Consider the following 24,879-nt stretch of genomic DNA (forward strand, 5'->3'; position numbering starts at 1 on the left):
AGTATCATGCCGCCAGTATCGCGAGGCACGGTAACAAAGTCACCTTGGTCGGCTATGTCGAATCTGAGATCCTGCCTGAGCTCCGCGCAAGTCGTTTTGTGCAAATCGTGCCGCTGAAACCAATTCCCAAGAGTCTTCGAACCAGTAGCAAGTTGACTTTTCCCTTTGTCGCTGCGCTGAAAGTCCTCCATCAGATGTGGCATGTCTGGAAGACTTGCGGATACAGGACCAAGGGCACCAAGTGGATGCTGGTACAGAACCCTCCCTCGATTCCCACTCTTCTTATCGCACAGATTGTTTGTTTCTTCCGCAATACTAATCTCATTGTCGACTGGCACAACTTCGGCTACACCGTCCTGGCTTTGAAGCTCGGAGAGAACCACCCCCTCGTCCACATTTCTAAATTGTACGAGCGCTTCATTGCGAGAGGCGCAACAGCCCATTTCTGCGTTACTGACGCCATGGCGCGTGTGCTCAAGAAAGAGTACGGCGTGGATGCAATGACACTGCATGACCGCCCCGCCAAACAGTTCCAGCCTTTGAGTCCGGCAGAGCGCTCCGCCGTTCTGCACAGACTTGATGGCACCAAGTCTCACGCAAAAAAGATTGAGTTGAAGCACTATCGTCTGGTCGTTAGCTCGACCTCCTGGACTGCAGACGAAGATTTTTCTATTCTGCTGGACGCCCTTGTGGCGTACAGCGCCACTGTCTCCATGAATAAGCGCTACCCCAAGATCCTAGCTATCATTACCGGAAAGGGACCCATGAAGGACTACTACGTCGACAAGATTGAGAAACTCAGAAAGGCCAAACGTCTTGCTAACGTTGTCATCTGGACCGCTTGGTTGACTCCCGACGATTACGCAGCATTACTCGGTGCGGCTGATGTTGGCATCAGTCTCCACAAGTCAACATCTGGCGTCGACCTGCCAATGAAGGTCGTAGACATGTTCGGCACAGGATTACCTGTGTTCGGCTACAGCAAATTTGAGTCCTGGTCAGAACTCGTCAAGGACGGCGTCAACGGCATGGGCTTCGAGGACGCTGACGAGCTCGAGCTTCTGTTGGAGACGGCGTTCGGTGGCAATGGTGACAAGCTACAGAAGCTGAGAGACGGTGCACTCAAGGAGACTGAGCACAGATGGGATGATGAATGGTACCCGGTCGCTGGAAAGCTGTTCAAGCTGAACCTCAGCCCTACTTCCAGAGTCATTCTCCCCAACACCCCAGAGGCCGCCGCTGCCGAGAAGGAGCCAGTCAAGGAGCCAGTCACGGAACCAGCCTCGGTGGAAGAAAAGGCGACGATTTCCATCCCGGAAAAAACACCTGGAAGCACTTCAGCCGAGGTGGCCTCGAAGTCCGCCGTCGCAAGATCAGCAGGCGCACCCTCAATCGCCTCTGCGAATCAAGAAGGAAACACGACGACGACCCGATCACAGCCCATCTCCGAAAGCTCAAACGAAGAAAAATCGCGCGGTCTCGACGAGTCGTGGCAATCCGTCGAAGTCCCTGATGCGCTGGAAGACGATGACAAGAAACCAGTGACCGGCGGCACCTTTTTGAATTATGATTCGATGAAGCAATGAGCTTTTGTGGCTGTTTCTCCCTCTCATTAGGGCTTTTTTTTTGGATTTGGAGTCCAGTTATTTGGTTACACTTTTTTTAGTGGCTGGAGAGGAGGATGGGATGATCAGTAACTGCAGAAGGAATGGTGTATCAATTTTAGTGAGCAAAGACATGAAACGAAAGCGATTTCTGATATCTCATGTCATGCTGGTATCCTTGTATCCACGTGAACATGTAAACTTGTAATAGACACGGCCTCTTGCAAGCGTACACAAAAGTCCTAGCTTCCGCTGTACAAAGACATCCACATCAAAGAGTCCGTAGTCCGTATCCAGATCCGCCTCACCCAACCGACCCGAAGAGTCCAGCACGCACAACTCCACCAGCCACCCTTTCCCCAATTCCATCTCTCCATCTCATCGCACAGAGAAACCCCCGACTCCTCACTCACAACTTCGCCTTAACACCCCCAAGCCCCTCACCATCACGGCCCCCATCATCATCTCGCACAACAGCGCCCCCTCGGGCCTCGGCTCTCGCCTGATCCCTCAGCACCCTCCTCAGGATCTTCCCACTCGCGCTCTTGGGGATCGCGCTCGCAAATTCGATTTCCTTGACGTGTTTATGCCGGACTTTATTGTCGCGCACGTAGGCGAGGAGGAGTCTGCCCGTTGCTTTATACGCGTCTTCGTCTTGGTTTTGGTTTTGGTTGAGTCTCAGCACGACGTAGGCCTTGGGCACTTCGCCTCTGTACTCGTCCGGTATCCCGAGCACAGCGACGTCTTCGACCGCCGGGTGGCCTAGCAGCAAGTCTTCGAGCTCGGCCGGGGCGACTGCTATGCCTTTTACTTTGATCATTTCCTTCAGTCTGTCGAGGATCGCCACGATGCCTTCGTCGGAGATACTCCCCAGGTCGCCTGTGTGCAGGTAGCCGTCGGCGTCGAAGTTTTCGCGGGTCGCGGAGGCGTTGTTCAGGTAGCCCATTACGATCTGCGGGCCCTTTGCGAGGATCTCGCCTGGTTCGTTTGTTTGCGTCGTTTCCGTGCCGTCGGGGAGCATGATTTTGACCGTTGTTGACGCGCAGATTCGGCCGACTGTGTGTGCGTATTTGTAGTCGTAGAATTGCGGTGGGTGGGACGTGATGCACGAGCAGGACTCGGTCATGCCGTAGCCTTGCTTGAAGCCTGTTTGGGGGAATTTCTTTTGCAGAAGAGATAAGATCTCGGGAGAGAGCGGGGCGGCGCCTGAGGAGAAGCGTTTTATGCATTTTAGGTCGTACGAGTCTACGATGGGGTCTCGGACGAGGCGGATCAGGATTGGGGGCACCAAGAGGACTTCGGCGATTTTGTAGGTGCTTATTGCGTCTAGCATTGTGGACATGCTGAAGGACGGGAGCATGATCACTTCTGCGTTGATCAGGACTGGTAGGTGCAGCACGTGGACGAGACCGGTTATGTGGAAAAGTGGAAGTACGGCTAGGACGCGTTTGTGGTCGTCGGGAGTGAGCTGCTGGACTTGGAGGCATTGGGCTATCACGTTTTGGTGGGAAATCATGACCTGAATAGATGATTAGCCTGGTTCACCAATCCAATTCAAAGCAGAGAGATTAGGAGACTCGCGCATGGGAGATAAAGACGAGGAAGAATAGACAAGACATACCGCCTTGGGTAAACCCGTGGTTCCAGAACTAAAGCTCAGAAACCCACAGACGTCACCATTGCGCTTCCCAGCCGGTATCCTAAAACTCTCAACCTGGCTCTCCTCCTTCTTTCCAATCCCAGCCAACTCCTGGATAGTCGTGAATCCATCCATCTGGCCTTCGAGCAAGAACAGATTTTCCTTCGGTATACCTGCATTCTCCGCCGCTTCCACAGCAACCTTCAGAGAAGCCGGATGCGTCATGAGAAACCTAGCACCAGAAGTCTTCAGAGCATAAGTCATTTCCTCGACGTTATAAGCTGGACTGGCACCCGAGACGACACCGCCGATCCTCAGAGTCGCGAGCATGGCTACCGGATACCAGATACTGTTCTGCGAGAACAGCGCCACGGTGTCGCCGCTTGCAAAGCCATATTTCTCATGAAGAGCTGTCGAGACATGCGTTGCGACGTCTTTGACTTGAGCGTACGATAATCGTTCTTTGGTGATTGCATTGAGGTAGCCGGCTAGCTCATTGGGTGCATGTTTCTGTAATGGAGAGTATGTTGGTGAGGTGAAGAGCCAATCCCAGATTGTGAGGTCTGTCGGGAGGTCGATATCCGGTTGGAGGGATTTGAACGGCATGGTGAAGGAGTACCGCGCCTGTTTCTTTCTTCGTACAATAACCGGGTAGCACAGAATCACGGTATAGCACTAGACGAGAAAGAAATAGAAGAGAGTAACAGTGTAAAGAAAGCACAAGACCTAGGAGCTGAATGCGTTGGATCTAGCGTGAACGACCGACCTACCTAGTCCCTGTACAATTACTACAATGATCATCGATCAGCCACCTTATCGGTTATATAGAGCTACAGTATGTCCTTCCTTCGAGCGTGGAGGTGCTCCAAGAGAGGTAAAAAGTGGGCGCCTCGGCCCAACGTAGTAGATGCGGAGTACTGTCTGCGGGGATAGGGAGTGTGGGGTTCCGGTGTTTCAAGCTTCCATATCCGCGCCAGGGAGAGAGCAGAAATATGTAATATTATTGCATTCTTAATTCCTGCCATTTGAGTTGGTAGAGGAAGTAGGGGCTCAGTGTTGAGAAGATTTGTATACTACAATGCATCGCATATAAACAACCATAAAGGTGTCTATCGATCGCTAGTGTCTGATTTTTTGTAGCACGTTACTCCAATCATTTCCACTCCATCTCCACCAACCTCATAAAACTCGCCGACTCTCCATCCGAATCCAACCATTTTTGTCATTCAAAAGGGACACAACTTTTGCACACTATGACTCGGGGGCAGTGGCATCCTCAATCTTAGCCTTTTCCAAGTCCTCGGCGGCGTCGGCAACTCCGTCCTTTTCTTGTGCGAGCTCGGCACCTGCGGAGGCGTCACCGTTGACACCCTGTTGCTTCTCTGCGACCTTGTTGGCGGATCCTTCGGTGGCGCGGTCGGTGTTGGTTTCTGCGGAAGAGTCGACTTCGGATTCTAGGCGTTCAATTTCCTTTTGTGCTTTGGCGATGTTCTAGAACAGTGATCAGTAGGCAGTCAGACAATAACACGGTGAAGTAGCACATACCTCCTTGGTCTTGCGATCCTGGTCCTTCTTCCAATGCTCGAGCTTCTCCTTCAGCTTCTCAACAACACCGGGAACCTCGCCCTGGTTTGAAGGAGGCTGGACGTCAACTTTGGCGAGCTCCTCGAGAACACCGAAAGGAATGTTGAACTTGGCAGATTCGGAAGGAGTAGCAGGAGAGGCACCGGACTGAGCCTGGCTCTTCTTGCCCTTCTTTCCCTTCTTGCCACCTCCACCGACGAAGTAGTCCTCCTCGTCGGCACCCTTGCGTGGAAGGGCGGTACCCTTGATGCCTGATGCGTCAACGGTGCGGGTGGCTTGTGCGGCGAATTTGCTGGGGCCGGTGGCCTGCTTGGCCTCGGTGGAAGAAGGATCAAAATAGCGGATGAGACCCTGGGTGGTAAGAATCTCGTCCCGGTAGGCGGGAGCAGATGCCTCCTCAAGCTTAGCCTGAGCGACAGCCTTTCGCTTGCCAGACTCGTATGCTTGACGTTCGGCTTGCTGGCGCTCCTTTCGGATGCGGTAAGCCTCCTGTTCGTAGTCCTTGTGTGCACGACGAGCCTGGTAGAACTTGTCCTTGATCTCCTTTAGATTGGTGTAAGCAGCGGCCTGGGCCTCGTTGGCCTTGGTACGCTCATCACGGAGGGCGTTGAGGTTCTTGAAGACCTCGTCCTGCTCTGCCTTGATGGTGTCGAGTTCTTGCTGGATGGCGGTGAAGCGGTCGGAGAGGGCCTTGGAGGCAGGGTCATCGAGAGACTTGCGGAGCTCGGCGATCTGAGCCTTGAGGTCGTCGATGGTCTTCTGTGCAGCGTCGAAGCCAGCGAATCCCTTCTTTTGCTTGTTGAGGGCAGTGATCTCAGCCAGAGCCTTCTTCTCGTCAACCAACTTCATCATGCCAGTGTCGACCTGCTTCTGAAGGCGGTTGATCTCGTTCTGAACATCGTCGGCGGACTTGAAGGCAACACGGCCGCGGGCGGTCTTCTGTTCGGCGATGCGAGACTTGAGCTGCTCATCGAGACGCTGGATCTGCGAGAGGACAGAGCTGCGGGAGTTCTTGCCTGACTTTTGCTGCTCCTTGATCTGGTTCAGTTCCTGGAGGAGTTCGGCGCGACGCTTGGCTGCAGGAGAGTCCTTGTTGTTTCCCCGAGAGTCGAGCTTGGCCTTGACTGCTTTCTTGGGGTGGTATCAGTCAGGGAACAGAAGTGTCTGCATCTCAGGACATACTTGACGCTCGACGGCAGCCTGCAACTTCTTGTCTGCCTCGGCCAGTTCCTTCTCGTAGGCGGCCTGATCAGGTCTCTCGGGCTTGTTCACGACCTTCTTGTCGTTGCTGGGGGTAGATGCGCCAGCATCGGTCGTACTCGTGGTAGCAGCCATTGTGGATTATGACTTGCGTGGGGACTTGACTTGCGCAAGAGTAATTATACAAAAGAACAGGACGGGGGAATTGACTTCACAGTCGAAGGAGGGATGAACAGGAACACCTGTCGAGTCAACACTGCGGTAGTAATAATTTTGGATCCGCCCTTGTGGAGTACCTGTCGAGCCCGTACCTTCCCAATTCCCTTGGGAATCGCTCGAGTCTCCCGTCGAAATCTTGGCGGCTTCGAGCCTCATCCATTCACTGCCATTCTGTACAAACACAAACAATTAAGTGTCTACTGAGTTATTGAAGCCATCTAAGCCTTCTGCAGTAAGCCGCGGCACCTGTGCGCCTTACCTTCTACCAGTACCTTTTCTCGGCATAACCGCGCCTGGTCACTGCGCTCGACGCACACTGCACTTCTGCTCCACTAACAACAGAAGCTCAGGGGTTCACGGTTCACTGGACGGAGCACACTACAAGTGGTACAGTACTAATAATGCAGTAAAGGTGGGCATCTTCCACTCGCCTTGACCACCTGCTCACGCTCCATTTCACCGTTTGTCCTATTCTCAGAGAATGTCTCATGTTGCGAGTCGGACGTGCGCTGCCTTCGAATGCACATCAATTGAGACTGCATGTTAGATTACTCAGTCGACATGTAATACAGCAATGGATCATTGTCAATTTGATAGGTCCATGACAGATAGTGGGTATGGTGAGTGAGCAAGTATGGAGTTGGGACGTGGGAGCTTCTTCCGTCAACTGCGCTTTCTGTGCACGGGCATCTTAATCGCTTCGTGCTCTTTTTATATCTATCTCAAGGTAACAACGTACCTTACTGTACAATTGATAGAAACAGTATCTAATTAACCAACTTCACCATCCAACACTAGCTATCGAGGTATCGGCAGAAGAGGGTGTCGTGATGGATGTTCCCGTGGCAGCGGACGTTCTGGGAACCATTGGCGCTGTGTGTTTTCACTCGAGACTTGTCCCAAACGTGCACTATTGATCCCGATGGCTTACAATGCTACAGGTATGCTGGTCGGTCCAGGTACCAGAATCCCTAATTTTCAGATTTATCCATTATTCACTTGTATGGCAGCTTATTCCTCAAATCATCATCAATTACCGTCGTCATAATGCCACAGGACTTCAACCTTCCATGATGATGTTCTGGGCATGGGCCGGTGTTCCTCTTGGTGTTTATAACATTGTCTCCAATTTCACCATTGCATTACGAATACAACCACAGATCCTGGCCTTTCTGAGCCTACTCACATGGGCCCAAGTGTGTTATTATGAGAAGGTAGGTCTTCTCGCAGATATGTTCTTAGACTCCTTGAATGACAACCTACCAGCAGTGGACCATTCCTCAGACCCTTGCTGTCGTCACTCCGATTGGGATTTGCATGGGTGGTATTGAAGTTGGTCTCATCTTTGCGCTCCGTCATGGTGAATCTCGAGGAGTCCATTGGCCAACTATCCTCATGGCTGTCCTGGCCGCACTCTTCCTCGCTCTTGGGGTACTCCGACATTATCGGGACGTGTATGTCCATCGTACGGTCCGTGGCATCTCTTTCATCTTCTGCGGCATCGACGCTTTGGGAGATCTGACGTCTCTGCTGGCTCTGTTGTTCCACCCGAGTATCGATGTTCTGGGCATCGTAGTCTATGGCGTCGAATTCATACTCTGGATGGGCATCTTTGCGTGTGGTGGCTACTATAACTTCAGACCATGGCTACAACAACGGCTTGGCCCTGCTTCATCGAATGGAGATGTGTCGCCTAGTTCCATACCTGAAGTATCGAATAACGCCAACATGGAGACCGCCGGAATTGCTTTACATGATCTTCCATCCTCCACTTCGGCATTTCGAACCACATCTGCTGAAAATGATATTGTATCTACTCGTAAACGACGTTCCGTTTCTCAGTCCATCAGGCACCGAGTGGTGTAGTATGCATTATCATAAAGCAAAGGTTTGCGAAGCATTGTCTGGGGCTGCGAAGACAGTAATCTGGACTACGACACTGCTAGAAAGGAGGCCAGACCTATCACACCATAGATGATCCGTTGAGCCTCGCGACACTAGACCCTCTCTCGAGTGACCTCAGCTTCACCTCAACCTCTTCCTCACCAGGCATAGCACCGCTTATCTTCACTGCCTCTTCACTAGTCAATCCTGTCGCTATAACTGCAGGATTACTCGTCCCGACCGCTGGAGAAAATTGTCTATCTACGCGTTTCAACCAGAAATTGCCAACCATTACCGAAAGTAGGGTCAAGGGTGCTGCGAGAGCGAAATAGATCCAAATTTGTGGAGCGACTGACCATGTGGCCTGAGTCTTGTCGTCTGCGCCTGCAGGAGGGGAGTAGTCAAAAAAGGTCATCCCGAAGATTGCCTGGAACGCAAGTCAGTGGCCTTGACAGGAAGGACGAAGACGGAGCATGGTCTAACTTACCGCCAGGAAAGTGGCAGGCAGAAACAATGTGGTGACTACAGCTATTGCTTTCATCGCCGCACTGTCGTTCTGCACTGCTTTGCTGTCTCTTTGCGTGATGAGATTGAACATCTCAAGCCCGAAGTCAGTGACGGAGCTATACGTCAAAGCCGGACGTGACATACCAAGTTTATCTCGTTGCTCAACCTCTTTTCGTTCGACTTCGATCTTTCTGTCAAACTACATAAAATGCTATGCGAAAACCCCAGACTCTCTAGCGGGGCATCGAGATCCAGCCCCTCTTGCTGCTTTTCACGCGCTGGCCGCGATCGCTCCTCGATTCGTTCACCTTGACGTAGTATTCGAGCGAGTATATCGGCAGCAACATGCACAGTCTCGGTGGAGTGGGCAGTATGTCTGGCCAGGTCATGCAATTTCGGGAAAGAGGACGGACCGAGAAGCGGCTTTTTCCTTCTCTGTGTGGACTTTACGCTTGCTACAGTTGTGGCCATTGTCTTCTCCCCGCTCAGGGACCCCGAGAGATCCTGCAGAGTCGGAAAGGCGGACGGCCCGAGGAAGTTATTACGCTTCTCTCCCGGAAACTTCATATCAAATGAATATGGATTCTGAACGTCGTGAGTACGGATTTTCTCTATGGTGCGGATTTGTCGGGCCAGATGCCAAATCGATGTGTCGTAGAGAACAACGATTTGCTCCAAAACTTCGGCTTGCAGAGCCAGTAGACCCATCGTCATCCGATTGTCTAGAGCATGCTTTGCTTGTAGCGACTCAAGTACTGCATCACAGACAGATCTAGGGCAGTCGAAACAGATCAGGGTGTTCTGAGATGCAGTCCAGAGAGAAAAGAAACGCATCTCGGACCAATCGTAACCGTCCATACCATTGTCGTTGAAATGCTTCACAATTACTTTGAACCACCCTTCTGCATTTCGATTTAGCTGACTTGCCATACCTCGGGGATAAACTTCTCATACTGTGTGTCTTGATATTGGGTCCGTCATAAGCTGTCGATGAACCAAAGAAGCCATTGAGCTTCTCACATGAGTCGGACCAAAATGCAGCAGGAATCTTATATTCAGCCGATAGCGACGTACGCAAGCTGGGATAGATTGAGTCTGCAAAGCTGAGAGATATTAGAATTCACAGTGACATGTTTATGATGCATCCCGGATCGTACACTATCGTTGGTCTTGTGCGTTGGATACGCTATTGAGGTGTTAGATATATAATCGCATTTATGTAAAATGGACTATTCTAATATATGTTACCTTTACCACTTTCTCAATACTCACTGGAGTTCTCATCCATAGTCCGTCTTCTACTAATATTCAGTCCCGTTATATTCAAGTAACGTAATATCACTGGTCACACTAACCATGTTGCTCAAGTATACTCGCTGTTGGGGGACCTTCTAGCCAAGACGTCATTGCTTTGTGGACCCGAGACGTTCTTCCTGTCTCTCATGAATGGGTTTTGTGTGCGTTCTTCTTCCCTCAGATTATACTTCTGTCCTCACAGCATTGCCGCCGGCTGTACAGAGGCCTTCGCAACAGCTGACCACGGTGATCATGGCTGTGCTTATCAGCTGCATGATGATGGGACTCACTGTATCACTAAGGATCTAGAGGCCAATGAGCGCCCAGCATGGTCGCCTGATTCATATAATCGTGGTGCATCCGATGCCTTGGGGACAGCATTGACCGCTACGTATGATGAGAGTCACAAATTGGCATCCGAAATACGCGCTGATGTCTCATCAACCTAACCAAATTGAGAATCGCAAACGCGATCTGATCGCGTTTGCGATTCCAGCTCTACATCATTGGTTCCGACTACTCAGTGGATCCGCAAAGCCATACGCATTCCCAGCATGTATTATGCAGTCGCCTCGCAAAGTCATGTTTCTATAAACATGATTATTGCCTGAGACCTGACTTTCACCTGCAGCAAATGCATTTCCTAACCTGGCTCTAGAATTGCCCTCGGCCACGACGCCATCGAAGCATAAGCCCCGGGCACTGCGTTCGAGCTCCAAGCTTTGCTTCATGATCGGATCATCATCGCCAATCAAAGTCAGAAGCAGGTTGACTGCCTGAGCGTCCAAATTGACAGCATCGCGACGGCAAAGTGTCCCTTCGCTGGGTTGGACGATAGGAAATAGAGCTTCAAGCTCTTGGATCAGCCCAGATACCGTCATTACCAGGTGATTGAAATTGTTGCGATGGTACAGAGCCCATCGGACTTTGTCAAATGTCTTGCTTCTTGCGATCTTCGCGACCCCATAGTTGCCTTTGACCTTGCAAAGAGCCAGGTTCAGGGTTCTGAACCCCGTCTCTGCCCGTTTAAGCGCTGTTTCTTCATCAAGCACCTGGGTTGTGCCTTCTTCGCCTTGCACCTGCGATCGCTTCTGTCTGCGTGCAAAGGTTGAGGCTGTCTCCTGTGCGCTTGTGAATGTACGGCGTATCTCTTCGAGCAGTTCCTCAGCGACTGCCAAGTCGTCTGCTCTATAATTCGAGAGCTGCTTCTGTGCACTAGGTCTCATGGGTTCCGAATCAATCCCAGCAGCAACGCCCCATCGTATCAGATGGATGTTTGCGGCTTTGAGACGCGCTGAGGCCGCGCCGAAGTCTCTTTCGAAGTGCCGACCGAATTGTACGAGCTCGAAGCATTGGATGCAACTCATGAAGAGTCCTGGAAGACCAAGGGCTAATCCACTCGGGTCTGCCATGAAGATGCCTTCCCAAGTCGCTCACAAGATTGCTAGATGTACCGGAGAGTTCGAGCTCGCACAGTAGTATGACAACGAAGAGCTCCTCATCGCAAGATGGAGATAGGTAGGCGTAGTGCTATAATCTGCAGCTAATCAGGCGCGAGCATTGTGCTCGATAGCGCCTAGGATGATCTACTACTGCATGCAATCCGCATTTGTCACAGTCGCAGGCTCAGCCACTTCATCTATCTTGTTTGCTAAACAAGAATTAGGCGTCCAGTCACGGTACAATTTCGCTGCCCGAAATCTATTGTCAGGAATCTTACGCATGCCTCACATTATCTGATGGATGCTGTAGAAATCTTGACGTATACTTTTCTCTGCCTCAAAACCGACCTTTGCGTGTTAAGTTCCCCTTAAGCAACAGTCGACTCTACATCACTTCTGCACAAAAAGTCGCATAGGCATCACCTGCAAAGCATCACAGCCGTGCTCTATTCCGACCGCGCTGCTTATGCAAACCTTGATTAATCCGACCTCCTTTGTGTCGCGACCAGGTGTTTTGCTGTCATGGATCAGGGGCTAGGTCCGCGGGAAGGACATAGGTTTGACAATGTAATCACCAGTGGCAATGCATTCGGACATTATGGAGATTCTACGCACAACATCGGCTCGGCAGCGATCAATTTTTACTATGGTGATTCGATGCGGCAAGTTGCTCCTCCGCCCGAGTTCCATGCGCTTGGTTCTTTCTTGACACCTCAGCGTCGCGAAGCTGCAGAAATAGGCAGTGCACACAGCATAGCTCGACAACTCGGAGCTATGTTTCGCCCGCTTCTCCCAGATACACCACAGCTTGTCAAGTCATATGGCAAACGAGCATTCGAGATTGCGGAAAAGGCAAGTCCGATGCTTGATAGCAATATTGGAGCCTTCAAGAATATGGCAGGTGTCGATGGTACGAGCATATGGGCTGGCGCCACTTCTGGTCCTAGTTCTATCAAAGTGCACCTTCTTGCTTGCATGCTTGCTAGAATGTGGGATGCTCCCGAAGCGATTTCTATTTGGGTGGAGTTGGTCCAAGCAAGAAAAGTCGAGCTCGAAAATTCGCTTGTAATAGCCGAATCTGTTGAAGTGTCGCCCTACCTGGCCTCACGACAGGAGATCAGTCGAGACCTGTTAGCTCAATGGGACAATAGTGCTCGTGCATGGTTGCGCACGGCTGATACAATCATGGATATACCGCAGAAGCATATGGTCACTACCATCGGTGGTATGGCAAATCACGTCAATTCGAAACCAGATCTGTATAACAATGTCATCGGAGTCTGGACGCAAGCTTTAGAGGACATGGAGCGCCTGGTGTTGGGTTTGCCCATGCAAATGCAATCTGGAGAAGTACTTCTCGCTTTGCTTGCATGGCACCTTTATCCAAAACTGAACGTTCTGAACGGGAATATAAGCCAAGCTGACCTATACTAAGACCCTTTAGTGCCGGCGTCTGCCATATTGACTCTAGGACTTGAACTAGCTGATCGGGCCTCAAGTAAAGACTTGTCTTGGTGTCTTCCTTTGGCTCATCTGAGATACTATGGCGATCCTGTCACACGGAACGTGAAATTTGAGGCTGAGGGGGCTCGTTTGTCCTTGTTGGAGTTTCAACAAGCATTTCTTGGTTGCAATCTTGGTAGCTGGAACGTCGATACTCGTGATATTGACTTATCTGCGAAGTGGTTGGTGACTTTGTCAAAAACTGTCAGGAAGTTGACACCACCGCACGATAAGACTGAACATGAAACCTCTTGGTTATCCATCTGTGAGCATGCGGCACAAGATTTTCTTGATTCCAAGGGCTACCAGAAGCAAATCAATACACGTTTGATTAACTTGGGTCGAAGATGCAAAGGATTTCTTGGACCATCTGCTCCACCATTTTTTGGCTTTGTTGATGCTAATAATTTCACTAAGGTCCAAAAGGGACAAGAGAATAAGATCAAGGCTATCCGCCAAATCACAACAAGATCGACGGTGCACGCCGAGGACGTCAGAATCATGTACCTCGCAGGAACTAAAGAAGATGTAGAATATGCCACTGCCAAACCTCTACCTCATATGTCTTTGAAACGGACGTCATCCAAAGCAACTAAAGAGAGCTTACGCCACATTCGCTGGATACATAGCCAGCCGCATCATGATCCGTATGATCGCGCAGGACTTCTAGATGCCACATACTACAGCAATGTCATGCCTGGTGTACAAGAACCTGTCGGTTTTGATCCAGAAGCAAGATTCCGAGAACAGAAGGATCGCTATGAGCTTCTTGGGGAGTCAGTGGAACCTGTGGAGGCTAACATGTGGAGACACGGAGGGTATGTCTTCCATGAACGTCCTTATTCCATGAACATTTGGTTCGGCGATTCCGAGACAAGAGTACTAATCACGAAGTCTCGGGAGCCGGCTTTTCTACCCTTTGCCATGCTATCTGAACTACATTTTTGCTTTGACAAAAACACCATTGAGGTTACGGCGTGTGTTGATGTTCTCTTCGATACTTTACGTGAACAATATCCCGATTATCTTATCTCTCTGAAGGCTATCTCGACCATAACACGGATGTACACCCGTGCTCCGGGAGCAACAATTGATGTGAGAGTACTAGATATGTGCTTACCAGCTATGGAATGGACGTTCGATGATGTCGTCCAGCCACTTGGTGTTGAGAAAAAGACCTTTCGTTTCAGGGAGGTTCCCCGAGACTGGCCGGACGACCTATGTGTCCCAACAACAATCGGCGAGCCACCTACTCTCGTCGAGTGCGCGGAAGACGGACTCGTTCCCGATGATGAATTGGATGAGTCAGTACTGGGATCACTCCAGTCAATCCTGAAATCACCCTTGTTAAGTCGCAGCCGATCGTTCTCATGCTTGTTGGCATTCGAATCTGGAAAGCATAACATTTCGCCCAAGCAAATACGCAATGTAATAGCTATATCAAGCGGGGACTCGTTGTTCATCGCTGCTTCACTCATAACAGACCCTTTGAAAGAGTGCGACGAGGCAGATGTTCGTCACGTCATCGGGAATATCGGCAAAGCCGGCATTGCCTTACTTGTACCGCCGCAGACATCGAGAATGCTACGTGTGGGCCTCGAAACATGGAATATCCAGAACTACGACGATTGGAATGGTGAGCTCCGGGACTCCTTCCAGGATACCACACTACACTTTCGTCTCACCGGTGCATGCCTTCCTGTTGATACTGGCAACAGGGGTCTGCACGACGCCGAGCTAAATATTTTAGAGGCCGTGGTTTCTGTACATGGCAAGGGGAAGTGGATTGCAGATCTAGACATATTGAAAGATCTTCAGCCGTCAGCAAAGCTCCGTCGAGACGGCTCGTCGAGCCATGGCACTGCGCCGTGCGACGATACTCATTGCAGTTATGGTCACAAAAAGTCATATGACTTTGAGGCATGGAGCCTGCAGACCATAGAGAACTGGAATGAATTGCTAGGAGATGTCTCATCGGGTACAATCATACTGGCTACTGGGAATTGGCAGGCTCGTCTAGCAGCCACTGTGATTAGTGTGGCAAAGGGGAGGAGAGTGTTTGTTATTGGGGACGATAGTTGCTGGGTTTGCATAGAGGGTCGCTCTTCATTGCTTAGTAGTAATGTTACGGTCGTAGCTTGATAAATGATGTCGGATGCGCCGAGGTGTCTATGCCCGAGGGAAAAGAAAGGGACGAGGGTAATAACCACACTGTTGCTGTATTAGATCCCGGATCACAACAAGGAAAATTCCAAGGTAATGTTGAATCTCAAGTCTTACCACATTCAAGATTTATTCCACACGTTGAAAAGCGTTCGACGTACTGTACCTACTGTACCTCCAGATTGGCAGGTCTGTAATAGGCCTACCAATCAGTCAGACCTTACAAGCAACTCTAGTTTTTAGAACGTTCACCTACAGTAGATAGACTAAAGAAAAACTAGAGTCCATAGCACTATATGCCTCCCAAGTCTTTTTGACTTTTTGATACCACAACCCCTCGAGGATCACAATTCCGAAACAGACAATGCCATCACCACCTTACAAACCCAAAGTAGCCGCACTCCATCTCAAACACTTAAATGGTTCAAGACACAGAACCCAGATAGATTTTCCTAATCCATCACAACAGCATCCTCTTGTAGGAAAACCCAAAATCGTGGCTGGCTAACATCAAGGATATACGAGGCCTCTCGGCTCAGCCAAGAAGTCCACAAGTTGGCGTGTACGCAATTCAGTCACCTCGCCCACTGCTCTTGACTGAAGGGAAAAGGTATATATCTTGTATCCTGCATTTCCCTCTCATGATCTCGAGTCAAAGCAGAGCAGAAGCATGAGTCTCGTTTCTTGTTTTGAAATATTATGCTACAAAGTTAACATAGAATCCGGATGCGAGTCCGATGGAGTCTTGGCTTCTCTATCCCCGAGTAGGAAGGTTACCACTTACAGTACTTACTGTATAATGCCATTTCCTTGGTCCATTTCTCGGGGACACGGAAGCAGGGCTTGTCATGATTAATATCGAACGTATATAAAAAGCAGACGTACAGTAAAGATCACATGAAGGACATGGGTTGAGATCGGAAGTGAACAGAGCCGAGCGAGAGCTGTGGGGCGGGGGCGCGTGTCAGCACACATAACGACGTTCCGAAGATCGATTTGTCTCTCTTCAGTCTGGAGAAAGGCTCTCAGGCGAACGAGAACGATTTTCTGAATAGACTGCAGAGATAGACAGGGTTCGTGCATCGTTGTTTTACCCAATCAGTGGATCAAGTAGGTTGTACGAATGAACGTAAAGTAGGTACTTCTGATACTTGTACGGTACATGCAGATGCATGCATACACACCGTACATATAACAAACGAAGATAAGCGGGTACGGAGTGGCGCGAACTACAGAGGAGGATTCTAGGCTTGATTGTTATTGAAGATGAGCCGAAAGTGGTGCTTGCTACCCTTCAGTAGCCGAACAACACTATGCACCTTTCTATTACGGCACCTTTAGGCTCTGTACCTTAATCTTGTACACTACTTTCTCATGGTGTCAATCTCGGTGAGGAATGGCTCTGACGTGTCCAGTCCATAGCGTGTGGGTTTTCTTCCATCTTATCGGGCCGTGGAGCTTCCTTTGTTTACGCAGCGAAATATTGTATACATAGATTATCTGATGTGCATGGCGAATGATTTCGCCTTCTGACACGTGGCGGACTGCTCGTACTTCGTATGATCGATAAGCATCTGAATCAAAGATGGACGTCGGCCATTCGCAAGCAGGCGTGCGGCTCTTCTTAGCGCCCGGCACGTTATGAAACCTGCCATCTGCTTCGTCGATCCGAAAGCATGTAGTGGAAGCCGGATCAAATGCTCTGGATGGCGTCACGCTCAGGTGGTGCACATCATCAATGGATGTGATGCTTCCTCGGTCCATATTCTTGTCATTAAACATGCCATGATCCCGCAGATAATTTGGCGATATGACCGCGCCTCTTGCGTGCTATACAGCATGTACAAGCGCTGTAACATCCAATCGCCCGATTAATGTCCCAGCCTCGGTTTGCGGGTCCATACAGAAGCATATAAACTGCATCATTACTACAATAAGCTAAGGCTACCTCGATTGCTGTAGACGCAGCTTCCCGTGATTGCTCACTACTGCCAATTGCGAGCGCGCGTCCTTTACGAATGGATAAACGTCAAAGTAGTGGGCTTTGCCAGTAGCGCAGCTGGCGTCTTCGTTTGACACGGCTTGAAACTTCATAGTGTTGTTACCATCCCGCCGACCTGGCTCGCTGCTGTAGACTGACCGAGCAAGATCACTGATGGATCGTGATGAGGAGACCAGGGTAGAGCCCAGCACCATGCTGGGGATAATATGGGGAATGGCTAGAGTTGCTGCAGGGCGTTCAGAATCTGGGTCTTCCAGACTGGGGACACAACCAGCTGTGGTACGCGCCGAGACGTCACCTTCGATGCAATCACAAATGCATACTCAAAGAAATCGTAGAAGCGAAGACACGAGGGAGCAAATATTCTTGGATGCTGACCAGGTGCATGGTCATTTATGCGCTGGCGTGAAGATACGCATTCGGCAGACCTTAATGTCGAGGCCCGTAAGGTTACTCACGTGTGATGAGCTACCCAACAAATCATATTTTCGCGCGTTAGGCTAGACAACTGTGTTGCAGTCGTAGAGGCCCGGCGGACTGGTGAGATTGCCGTCCATGGATGTTGCACGAGACGGCGTCCTGAGCAGTTCTCATCGAATACTGACATTCAAGTGGAGGATGACATTGGACCAGCACTGTTTCGAGCTTTGCACAGAGAGCAGTCAGGCCCAGAGGAGAGGCTCGACCCGGACATAGGTGGCACGACAAAAGTAAATACATGTACCGCTTGCAGAATAGCTCTGTCAAAGGATCACGTATCCTGACGCTCGCTTCGATGTCATCTCGGCAGACTGGACAGTAACCGAGCTGCAAGCTGTGAAGCATGCAGTGGAATGCACGCACGGATTGGCTGCTCTGGTACTGGACAAGATCCGGATGAAATACTTCAATCAATCTTGGGGCGAGCTTCACATGGCGTGACGAGCGGTCGGGAAGGGTCTCCCAACTCGAGATACAAGAAAGCTGTGAGGCACCACAATAATGCATTATACGGCCGTGCACTGCGCATGTAACAAGCTCTAGGTTGGGTGCACATTAATGCGGGATGGCGGAAAGCTCGAGCCGTGAACATGTGAAAGCTGTGCCAAGATAAACCTGACATTGTAGGTGAAGGACGTCACTGTCACATGCAAGTAAGTATTTCACATGCATTTGTTGAAAGTTGCAGGCACGTTTGTGAGCTCATGCCGTGTAAAATGCAGGAGGGAGATAACACAATGACCGCGCCCCTTCACCTATCTATCTCCTTCATATTGATCTCATCTCCCACCTGAATCCTCTGACCTTCACCCTGTTACCTTTTCTTCATCTCAGTGCTTGACCACAGCGCTTTGCAAAGCTAGATACCGTAATCAACAATCGATTCTTTCGTCGACAGATAAGTAGGTCCATGTAGCTATACCTATGGCTGTTTCCTCGTATAAAAGCTCATTAGCTGATTTGAGCCCAGTCAAATGCCTCACGCAGAAAGCGACATGTCTACCACCGTCACCAATGGCGATAAGACGTCATTCCAGACTCTAGGAGTGAGTGCGCGATTGATAAGAAGACGAAAAGCACATCCACTGACTCTAATCACCTTTGCCAGCACATCAAGTCTTACCCTGTTGTTTCGGACTCCATCGATGCCGTCAAGTCTCACCCATATGGTGCGAAGTCATTCGAGTTTGCCGACGCTGCTTACGACCGCTTTGGCAAGCCAATTGAGCCTTATCTCAAAGGCCCTTATGCATACGCTAAGCCTTACGTTGAGAAGGCAGACTCGCTCGGTGACAAAGGGTTGGGCAAGCTCGACTCAACCTTCCCAATTGTCAAGGAAGACACTCAGACTCTCGTCTCCACCGCCAAGAGCTACGCATTCTATCCTCTAGAGTTTGCAGGCAAGGGCCGTGACTACCTCTACAGCACATGGAACGATGAGTACAGCAAGACTGCCAGCCGCAACGATCGCGGTGATGGCCTCTTGACTCTTGCATTTGCCGGTGTTTCAACAGTGTTGAAGATCCAGCAGGACGCCCTGAACACTGTCTCGGACTATCTTGGTCCCAAGAAGGACGCTGCCAAGGCGAAGAAGGATGTCTATGTTGACGGAGCTAAGAAGAAGAAGAATTCTTACAGCGATGATGCAAAGGGTCTGTTGGATTCTTACACCAAGAAGGCTCAGGCCACGGCAGACGATGTCAGTGCCAAAGCACAGGACAAGACGTCTTCTTGAAGGACTTACTGAATTGCCTATTGCAATGGGACCTAACGCCATTCCTGACGTTCGACTTGTGCCTGTATCCGATCAGCCCCTGGTTGCTGATCCGACAACATCGGCTGTGATACGGCCATCTCAGTGCAGTATTCAAACGACATCTGATTTCGCCGTCGACCTGGCCTCTTCTGCCACACAAGCCCAGCGACTATGGGAGCAGTTCAAGGAAAAGCAATGTGATTTCTCTGAGCTTGACAGGGCTTCAGATCGGGCTGTAGAAAATTTATATGCTGCATCTCTGGCGGTTCAGTGTTTCTTCAACTATCAGGGCGCCACTACTGCATCTCCTTGTTGACTAATGCCCTGAGGGAGACCTGCGGGTTGTTCTCCCAACCGAAAATCATTGAAGGAAGCGAACTTTCGTTGTTCATGGTTTTCATTGCTGTTTTTGCCTGATTATACTGTTCTACTATTCACCCTCCGCTACGCTTCTGACTAGGCAGTTGCGCTAATAGATTTGTTTCTGACTCCATCGTTGTCTCTCGACTTAATCTCTTGCAATGCTCGATGAGTACTGAAGAGAGCAGCAAGGCACCGTGACGGGGACATTGTTTCCACCCCGTCCTTGTCTTGACGTTGAGCTTACGTGGTTAGTTCCCGAGAAGTTGCCAGTTTGTCATCCAGCAAGGACGAGCCCTGGTTGCGTGCAGGATGATAGCATGGATGGGACGACACACGGTCGGTGTCACAGCTTGTATGTTCGTAGGTAAGTACCTACCTTACTACCTAGATATTTGCAGTACGAGAATAAACGCAGGTACGTACTGACAACGGTGAGGTAGGGGTCTCCTATACTGCACAGTCATCACAGGCAAGGTAGGTACAGTAGGTATGCTCGGTTAGGTATCTTGGGTTACCAGGCAGGCCATCGAGGTACATGTTGTGGAATGGTCAGATCGTCAGGCCGAAATGCGGCTGCCTCATTAGGGCATGGCAGGAGCTAAGCGTCGCCAAGCATGCACGTCTGAAGCCCTGAGATACTTGTACAATGACAGCAGCCTCCGTGCTTCAACGTCACAGAAGTGCTATACCATAAATCAGGCAGTTGTAGAGAAAGCTGTCGCACCATTCTACCAGCGATCTTGTTGTAAATCCACCTCTCACTTAATAACCACATAACATCGAAACATCGAATCAGTCCTGTTGGCCTCAGCCCCGTCAGTATGATAGACGAACGCGAGTTGATGATCAACCCCATTGTACAGGAGAGCGTAGCGCACAATGCGAGAGTAACACTCTCCGCGATCCCTTACACGTTCCCTTCGCTGACATGACCAACAGACAGTCTCGAATATCCGGTCACTTACAGCTTCATTGTTCGGCGTCGCAGCTGGCACACTCGGCCTCGAGTCACTCCCTGGCTTTCTCTTCTACGCAATCGGCACCATTATCGTCTCGCTCTTAATATTCGTTACGCGCACCGAGGCCAACCCGAAAGGCTTCTTCCACTCGCCAATTGCAGATCTGTGGATAGGGGATGCCTTCGGTGGATTGATGAGCTTCGTGCTTACGTGGACGCTATTTTACGGTCTGGTGCGAGCATGAGCAGCCGTCGAGGAAATGCTGGGGAATAGAAACTACAGAGGACACATCTACGATTGGTTCTCTGCTAAGACAAGCAAGTCGGAGTCGAAACTCTCGCCGCCTTCGTAGAAGGATCACCTTCGCGGCAGACGAGGTCGAGCTATCCTATACAAAGCTGGTCGCTTGCGCGCTACAGCGATTATATGTGCTAGGAATTCCTGGCGCCCTCTGGAAGCCTATGGCGCTTGATACTTGGAATCGATACATGGACGGCCATAACGAATCTGGCATTTACATGTCCTATGTATTCGTTGTCTAAACTATGATACCCTAATCAAGGCGATGCAAGACGCGCCATTGTCATTATTCAACTGTGTGCCACATCATTCGTCGATACTGCGAAGGAATGCCAAGTGCTATTTTTATCATAACCATCTTCAATGAAGACCCAGATATATGCAAGCAATGTGACGGAAGCTTGGGGCTAAAGAAGACCATATATGTTCACACTGTAGCAGGTCCTGTATGTGCATCAAGGACCTATAAAACATAATGGTCTGGCTATCTCGCTCTCCAGCTTCCCTGAGATACCTGTCAATGTTGGTTCCATGACTACTAGCTTTTGGTGAAGTAGGTTGTCTATGAAGACCGAGGTAGGTACTGTATCTTAAGGTCCAGTATGGAGGCGGCCGACGAAAAGTACCCCACACAGCAACGACCACGTCCAGGCTTTACCCAACGTGGCTTAGAGAGAAAGTGCAGGTAATTAACGCGTCAAGCTTTCGCATCTCGCGCAGCGCGTTTGGATTCCGCGTCATCTGGTTCCCACAGCAAACACTTTCTTCTTGCACACATCTCTCCCTCATTTGTGACAACAAACACACCACTCCCTATACCTCTCCGATCTTCAATCAGTCTCAGCCTATCCAGTACTACCTCATTCACTTAGACATCCAAACCACTACAACTACTCACAAGTATGTATTCGCCACCACTCGCGACCTGTCGATACCAGCTGACATTTGTACGCAGTGCTTGAAGCACGTCTCGAACAGGCCAACCTTCTCAAGAAGGTACGTTTCACAACTGAAGGATTTGCTACACAGCTCAACACCGGCTGACATGTGTCAAGGTGGTCGATGCCATCAAGGATCTCGTCCAGGACTGCAACTTCGACTGCAATGACACGGGTGTCGCCCTCCAAGCCATGGACAACTCGCACGTCGCACTTGTCTCGATGATGCTCAAGTCCGAGTCTTTCTCCCCTTACCGATGCGATCGCAACATCGCTCTCGGCATCAACCTTACCTCTCTGCAAAAGGTCTTGCGCGCTGCTCAGCCGAACGACATCCTTACCCTCAAGGCCGAGGACTCTCCCGATGTTGTCAACATTGTCTTCGAGAGCGCAGACAGCGACAGAATCAGCGAATACGATATCAAGCTCATGGACATTGATCAAGAGCATTTGGGAATCCCTGATACCGAATACGCTGCCACCATTGAGATGCCAGCTGCCGAGTTTCAGCGCATTTGTAGAGATCTGTCGGCTCTCTCCGAGTCTGGTAAGTGACCTGTCGCACTCTTCGGTCTCCAAATATCCGTGCTAATATACGTATCATCACAGTCGCCATCGAGTGCACCAAGGAAGGTGTCAGCTTCAAGTGCAACGGAGACATTGGTTCAGGATCAGTCACCCTCCGCCAGCACAGCAACGTAGAGAAGCCGGATCAAGACGTCGAGATCACAATGAGTGAGCCTGTTGCGCTCACCTTCTCCCTCAAATACCTCGTCAACTTCTGCAAAGCCAGCGGGTTGTCAGAGAGAGTCAGATTGTGCCTTTCAGACGAGGTGCCGCTGCTTGTTGAATACGCACTTTCGAGCAACAGTTACCTTCGATTCTATCTCGCACCCAAGGTCAGTTTTAGCACGCATGCATTTCCACATTGGCCCGACTAACAGCCCACATAGATTGGTGATGAGGAGTAGTCTATGGTATGTAGGGGACTTTTGTTATAGCATGGTACGGGTGTTAGTGGCGTTAATGTCATGAATGCTTTTCGACGAAAAGCTATTACATGGCCTGATGAGGGGCAATTGCCGCGGTTGGCCATCCTTTAGAAATGAGCTTGGTTGTGCCACGTCTTTACATACAATGGGGAATAATCTGAATGATCGTTGATCTGATCTATCTCGCGTGTTGTGCCTTGGCCTTTTTCATTTCGTCTCTCTTTCCGAGCGACTTCGACTATCTTACCTTCAGGCTGCACTGCCAATACATAAATAAATGGGTGGGTTAAAGGCCGTGCTTGATTCGAGTGCCCCGCATGCCATGACTCTTGAAGCCCTTGAAGTCAATTAACCGCAGTATGTGACGAGCCCTTGCAGTCACCTTTCACCCCTCCGCTATCGCCTAATCTTATCTTTTGTATGTCTTAGTACTCGAGTCCAAGAAATAAATCACCGCTTGCATCCTTCAAACTGTATACCCCGGTTGATCCTCATCGACTCTTCTAAATCTAAGACTTTGTTTCAAAGTCATTAGCGATTCATCACATCCTCCGTCTTTGCAATTGGGGGTTCGTCATGGCCGAAGTCCCGGAAACGCATGTTTTGGCAATTGCCAGCCACGTAAGGCCAACTGACTCATCCTCCTCATCGCAAGTTGTCCTGACTAATTGTTGGATAAGGTAGCATATGGGTGAGTGTCTGTAGCCCGTCAATAGAGAGACACGGGCAGCACGCTTAGTTGTATCAGATATGTCGGAAATACAATGGCAACCTTCGCCATGCAGGCATTGGGTTGCGAAGTGACCGCGATCAACACCGTTCAATTCAGTACGCAAAATAATGCCGGTCGTTGATCTAACGTATGCATGATTGCTGACTTGATACCTTACTCTTAGGCAACCATACAGCATACAAACAAGTGAAAGGTCGCAAGACTCCAGCCGAAGAAGTGACTGAACTATACGAGGGCCTCAAGCAATCACATCTCGATGACTTTGATGTCATGCTATCGGGTTATTGCCCAAGTGCGGCTGTAGTGCAAGAAGTTGGCAAGATTGCACGAGAATCGCGGTTCAAGGCGACGACGAAGCCTGGCTCTTTCTTCTGGGGTGCGTTGATTATTTTGTGTACTATAGACAGCGGCATCTCGGACAGCTGACTTACATGCCTCACAGTTCTTGATCCGGTCATGGGCGACAACGGTAAGATATACGTCAACGAAGACGTAGTGCCTGCGTACAAGGCTCTGCTGAAAGATGCGGATCTTATATTACCCAACCAATTCGAGGCCGAGTATGAGATCTTTCACAAGTACACGATGACATGTAGAGACTAACACATCACTGTAGACTTCTTTCCGAGGTGAAAATCACTGATTACGCTTCGCTCGCAACCGCTATCGAGACGCTGCATCGCAAGTACAGGGTCCCACATGTCCTGATCACGTCTGTTACCTTACCCCCAACCACCACATCGACACCGCAAAACCAATCTCGCGCGTCCTCTCCTTTCGTGAACTCAGCCAATGCCCTCCAATCAGGAAAACTGTCCATTGTCGGTTCTACAGCGACATCAGACCTAAAGCCTCGTCTGTTCCGCCTAACAGTGCCCGCACTACCCGTATTCTTCTCCGGAACAGGCGACATGTTCGCAGCACTAATGGTCGCTCGCCTGCGCGAGAGCTGTCAGGCGGCAGACCTTCTCACGACGAACCACTGGCAATCACCCGACGACGTCGAAGCCACAGAGTTGCCTCTCGCCAAGGCCGCAGAGAAGGTCCTGGCGAGCATGCACGCCGTCCTGGTCAAGACGATGAACGCGCGATCGGAAGAGCTCAAGCGCCTCGATGACGAGGCGAAGCATGAGCTTAATGTCGGGATCGGCGAGGAAGCTGGTCAGGATAAGAGTCTGCAGAGACACTTGCGGCTGACCAAGGCGGCTGAGGTGCGAGTGGTGCGGAATTGGAGAGATTTGGTCGAGCCGCAGGACCTGAATGATTTCCGCGCGCAGGTGGTGGCTGTTGATCAATAGTATTGTCTTGTCGCTGG

At 50.3% G+C, this 24,879-nt stretch overlaps 8 protein-coding genes across 8 annotated transcripts; 5 read left to right on the forward strand and 3 right to left on the reverse strand.

Moving 5' to 3' along the window:
- Positions 1 to 2,013: 2,013 nt before the first annotated feature.
- AAFC00_001679 (uncharacterized protein) lies at positions 2,014 to 3,849 on the reverse strand (the record flags this gene model as incomplete). Its single annotated transcript, XM_069340892.1, has 2 exons — positions 2,014 to 3,123; positions 3,226 to 3,849. 2 exons carry the CDS (start codon positions 3,847 to 3,849, stop codon positions 2,014 to 2,016), a joined length of 1,734 nt encoding a protein of 577 aa, XP_069204410.1.
- Positions 3,850 to 4,494: 645 nt separating this feature from the next.
- AAFC00_001680 (uncharacterized protein) lies at positions 4,495 to 6,162 on the reverse strand (the record flags this gene model as incomplete). The annotated part of the gene is made up of 3 exons (XM_069340893.1): positions 4,495 to 4,734; positions 4,789 to 5,958; positions 6,010 to 6,162. The coding sequence occupies 3 exons, from the start codon at positions 6,160 to 6,162 to the stop codon at positions 4,495 to 4,497; spliced, it is 1,563 nt and encodes a 520-aa protein (XP_069204411.1).
- Positions 6,163 to 7,076: 914 nt separating this feature from the next.
- On the forward strand, positions 7,077 to 8,112 carry AAFC00_001681 (uncharacterized protein; the record flags this gene model as incomplete). The annotated part of the gene is made up of 4 exons (XM_069340894.1): positions 7,077 to 7,121; positions 7,188 to 7,205; positions 7,257 to 7,460; positions 7,513 to 8,112. 4 exons carry the CDS (start codon positions 7,077 to 7,079, stop codon positions 8,110 to 8,112), a joined length of 867 nt encoding a protein of 288 aa, XP_069204412.1.
- Positions 8,113 to 8,209: 97 nt separating this feature from the next.
- On the reverse strand, positions 8,210 to 9,345 carry AAFC00_001682 (uncharacterized protein; the record flags this gene model as incomplete). Its single annotated transcript, XM_069347948.1, has 3 exons — positions 8,210 to 8,557; positions 8,618 to 8,728; positions 8,782 to 9,345. The coding sequence occupies 3 exons, from the start codon at positions 9,343 to 9,345 to the stop codon at positions 8,210 to 8,212; spliced, it is 1,023 nt and encodes a 340-aa protein (XP_069204413.1).
- A 9,152-nt stretch (positions 9,346 to 18,497) lies between these two features.
- AAFC00_001683 (uncharacterized protein) lies at positions 18,498 to 19,258 on the forward strand (the record flags this gene model as incomplete). The annotated part of the gene is made up of 2 exons (XM_069340896.1): positions 18,498 to 18,569; positions 18,632 to 19,258. The coding sequence occupies 2 exons, from the start codon at positions 18,498 to 18,500 to the stop codon at positions 19,256 to 19,258; spliced, it is 699 nt and encodes a 232-aa protein (XP_069204414.1).
- Positions 19,259 to 20,463: 1,205 nt separating this feature from the next.
- On the forward strand, positions 20,464 to 20,845 carry AAFC00_001684 (uncharacterized protein; the record flags this gene model as incomplete). Its single annotated transcript, XM_069340897.1, has 2 exons — positions 20,464 to 20,529; positions 20,582 to 20,845. The coding sequence occupies 2 exons, from the start codon at positions 20,464 to 20,466 to the stop codon at positions 20,843 to 20,845; spliced, it is 330 nt and encodes a 109-aa protein (XP_069204415.1).
- Positions 20,846 to 21,800: 955 nt separating this feature from the next.
- AAFC00_001685 (uncharacterized protein) lies at positions 21,801 to 22,810 on the forward strand (the record flags this gene model as incomplete). Its single annotated transcript, XM_069340898.1, has 5 exons — position 21,801; positions 21,857 to 21,897; positions 21,957 to 22,386; positions 22,449 to 22,738; positions 22,793 to 22,810. Coding segments are annotated over 5 exons (780 nt in total).
- A 785-nt stretch (positions 22,811 to 23,595) lies between these two features.
- Positions 23,596 to 24,862, forward strand: AAFC00_001686 (uncharacterized protein; the record flags this gene model as incomplete). Its single annotated transcript, XM_069340899.1, has 4 exons — positions 23,596 to 23,659; positions 23,728 to 23,940; positions 24,007 to 24,124; positions 24,181 to 24,862. 4 exons carry the CDS (start codon positions 23,596 to 23,598, stop codon positions 24,860 to 24,862), a joined length of 1,077 nt encoding a protein of 358 aa, XP_069204417.1.
- Positions 24,863 to 24,879: the final 17 nt, after the last annotated feature.

The sequence above is a fragment of the Neodothiora populina genome (assembly GCF_041146345.1).
Source record: "Neodothiora populina strain CPC 39397 chromosome Unknown canker_contig_13, whole genome shotgun sequence".
Taxonomy (NCBI): Eukaryota; Fungi; Ascomycota; class Dothideomycetes; order Dothideales; family Dothioraceae; genus Neodothiora; species Neodothiora populina.